The sequence below is a fragment of the Theropithecus gelada genome, chromosome 3 (genome assembly GCF_003255815.1).
Source record: "Theropithecus gelada isolate Dixy chromosome 3, Tgel_1.0, whole genome shotgun sequence".
NCBI classification, from domain to species: Eukaryota; Metazoa; Chordata; class Mammalia; order Primates; family Cercopithecidae; genus Theropithecus; species Theropithecus gelada.
In genome coordinates this window covers 20,105,466-20,108,978 of record NC_037670.1, presented here as the reverse complement: position 1 = coordinate 20,108,978, position 3,513 = coordinate 20,105,466, and the positions used below count along the sequence as shown (strand labels likewise).

At 49.4% G+C, this 3,513-nt stretch overlaps 1 protein-coding gene across 1 annotated transcript; it reads right to left on the bottom strand.

The window, feature by feature from the left end:
* Nucleotides 1-1,503: 1,503 nt before the first annotated feature.
* On the bottom strand, nucleotides 1,504-2,184 carry ERVH48-1 (endogenous retrovirus group 48 member 1). Its single transcript, XM_025380228.1, has one exon. It carries the CDS (start codon nucleotides 2,130-2,132, stop codon nucleotides 1,740-1,742), a length of 393 nt encoding a protein of 130 aa, XP_025236013.1. The 5' UTR covers nucleotides 2,133-2,184; the 3' UTR covers nucleotides 1,504-1,739.
* Between the last annotated feature and the right edge of the window lie 1,329 nt (nucleotides 2,185-3,513).

Genomic DNA, 3,513 nt, shown 5'->3' with positions numbered 1-3,513 from the left:
ACTTCAGGTGTGACATGGAGTGGCGTGGGCACCTTGGAAAAAGAAAAACTTAATTTTGGGGGATTCTTGAGAGATGGGTGGGCATCCATCGTGCCATTGTAGCAGGAGCATCAGCTGGACTGTCTGGCAGCTAACTGTAGTTTCAACAAGAGTTTTTTTTGTTTTTTTGTTTTTTTTTTTGAGACGGAGTCTCGCTCTGTCGCCCAGGCTGGAGTGCAGTGGCGTGATCTCGGCTCACTGCAAGCTCCGCCTCCCGGGTTCACGCCATTCTCCCGCCTCAGCCTCCCAAGTAGCTGGGACTACAGGCGCCCGCCACCATGCCCGGCTAGTTTTTTGTATTTTTAGTAGAGACGGGGTTTCACCATGTTAGCCAGGATAGTCTCGATCTCTTGACCTCGTGATCCACCCGCCTCAGCCTCCCAAAGTGCTGGGATTACAGGCTTGAGCCACCGCGCCCCGCCTCAACAAGAGTTTTAATGGCTTTCATTATCAGTGGGATAACGGGAGACAGGAGGAACCCAACGATGAAGATGACCGTCCCTACCAGCATTTTCAATCCTCCTAAATTAGAGAACCACCTCCTAGAAGTTTTGTTGGGTCCCCTCCCTTCAGGTTTGGCCTGGTCCATGGGCTACTTTTCTGATGTTTGAAGTGATTTTTAGAACCGCTTTTCCATTATCGCCTATGTTAAGATAGCAATTGGAGATATTAAACCTACCACAGGCCCCACCTCTTCTGCTACTAAGTAGCCTAGTGCCAGCCTGTTTTGATAAATTGCCGCTTGCATTTGGGTTTGTTGTTGTGCGAGCATTTCTAGGGCTCAGGTGGTTTGGTTGGTGATTATCTCTAGAATAGCCTGTAGTCTAATTGTTCTATTTGGCGTATATATGAAAGTGCGATAACCCCACGAACCATCCTCCGCCCAAGTGGCAGGACTGTAAGGCCTGTTTCTTGTCCTCTCGCCATCTTTGGCTCCCTCCTACCTCCGAGGATCGTTTTCCTCTGGCTAATCATACACAGGGATTCTGAGGGTGTTGCCCACTTGCTTTGGAAGTAAAAAGAATCCAGGTTTAATTGTGCCTAGGAAGCAAGTACCTTGCTAGTGACAGGTAGCCATGAGTAAGCCTGGGTTCCACATATCCAAAGGAATCCATCAGGGGCAGTCCATGGTAGGCTGGTGTTCATGGGATTGTCGCATGGTGCACCTAGGCAGGGCTATGCAGCATAAGGGTTAGTGGTGTTTGTACAGTACTAGGCCTTTGTGGACAAGACACAATTGAGGTAGCTTAAGTTAGAAGGAGACCAGGCTCCGGGGATAAGCTTGGCCACCACTCAGCTCTGGAGGTGTTGACTGTTAGGGTTTGGTGACGGGCTTTCACCTACGGCGCGACGGGTTTTATTGGTCCACTTGCAGGATATTCTCACTGGGTTGGTAAGTGTCCAGGACTGCGGGTGTTCCTGAGGAGTGAAAGCGAGGCTGGGGTTTTGGGATGCTAGTAAGTAAGGGGGAATGTCTAGCCCGTCCCACAGCCCCTGTTCCCTCACACGAGCTCCCTGGCATACCCAGCAATTGGACACATTCATGATAAGCGCGATGGTTCTCCTAGATCTACAAACAGGTATTTTCCTGGCTTGGGAAGGGATGCATCTGCTTGTAGTTTTCGTATAAAGGAATGGAAATACCGTGGGTGATTTTCAGGGGGAGTTGTTGGTTTTGAGGCTTTGGCTTTGGCTATAATCTATTCTCTCTTTATGTCCTCGAGTACTTGAGTGTTTACTCCCCATTGTCCAATTTTGGTGAAGCAAAGCCACTGCTTCCCTTGGGGGCATATAGCCCCATTACGACTGCCAGATACTCCTGGATTCTTTACTTTATAATAACTCTTTCCTGATTCAACACATTCTTCGATTAAGGTTCCATAACAGGATCTTTCTATATGAGTATGGTAAGTAAAGGATTGTTGAATCTTTTCTCTGTAGTGGAAAGACTGATAACACTCATGGCAGCTGGGAGGGGCTGCTGCGGACAGCAGGACAGCTACTGACAGTATTAGGATCGTGGTGAGGGATATTCCTGTATTAAGACTTTTGGGTGGAAGAGAGGTATAGCAGGTTGGGTAGGTACAGGCCATTCCTGGAAGCAGGTGGTTAATATTCCTTGTGTTTTGATTTTTAGGAAAAAAATGTTGGTTAATTTAAGCTTGGTAGGAGAAATTGACCTAGGCAACACTTAGCTGTTAATGTTTTGGAGGAAGAAGCAGCCTTGGGGGCGAGCTTGACCCTGGTACGATGGATCCAGTGGGGGAGTCCTTGGACTCTCACTGCAGTTAGCGTGCCAAGTACCACAGTGTAGGGGCTGTCCACTTCGGTTGTAGCTTTTGTGAGGGTCGGGTTGGCCGATAAACACGTCTGTGCCTGCAAGACAGTTATGTTGAGAGAACAAGGTGTCAGCAGGGAGAGGCATGGCCTCATTCCCTGCTTCACGAATGAAAGACCGTGTCTGGATTAAGGAGGGGAGGTAATTCCCAAGTGGCTCAGAGTCTGATAAGGGTGGAGGCCCTAAGACAAAAGTTCAGCCATACATGATCTCAAAGGGACTCTAAAAAGAGGCTGCCTTTGGTGTTGCCAGCGTCTCATGAGGGCGAAAGGGAGATTTCTCGGCCATGACTGGCAGATTTCTAGAGTGAGCTTGGTGAGTTGGGCTTTAAGGACAGAGTTGACCTTTTCAACTTTGCCTGAAGATTGAGGCCTGTAGGGTGTGTGGAGAACCCATTTTATTCCCAAGGATGTAGAGACGCCTTGGGTAATTTGGCTGATAAAGGCAGGCCTGTTATCGGACTAGATGGATACTGGGAGTCCGAAACGGGGAATTATATGCATGATGAGAGTTTGTGTGACGACATTTGCACCTTCTGAAGTTGTTGGGAACGCTTCTACCCACCCGGAGAAAGTACAAAGACTAGAAGGTAGCGGAGTCGTTTATCAGGCGGCATGTGAGTGAAGTCTACCTGCCAATCTTGCCCAGGTGCCTGGCCCTGGGCTTGGCGGGTAGGAAAAGGCAGCTGCCAGAGGGAACCTGGGGTGACACTGAGTGGCAGATAGAGCAGGACTGGGTAATCTCTCGAACACAGCTGGAAAGATGAGGACAAGTGAGGACAGGGCGGAGAAGTTGCAGGAGAGGTGTGTGTCCGACATGGAAAGAGTTGTGGAGGCTTTAGAGGACAGGGATTGTTTGAGAGTGAGGAAGAGCAAAATGCCGTTCCTTGACACACCGTGGTCCTTGTTTTTGAAGGTTTTGGGCTCGGTAGTCCTCCTTTTCTTCTGGGGAGTAAAGAGGAGAGAAGGAGGGCAGAGACAGAAACTGGCTTTGCACGGGTTGTAGGGCTGTTTGTTTGGCTACTCTATCTGCTAAAGCATTTCCGGCCAGTGTAGGATTGTCTGGGGTTTGGTGGCCCCTGCAGTGATGATGGTGTGTTTCTGCGGGGGCCTGGCAGCCTGAAGGAGCTTGCTGAT

Bases quoted from the DNA above. Each gene is read 5' to 3' on its own strand.
- ERVH48-1 (XM_025380228.1), bottom strand. From the start codon at position 2,132: ATGGCCTGTACCTACCCAACCTGCTATACCTCTCTTCCACCCAAAAGT.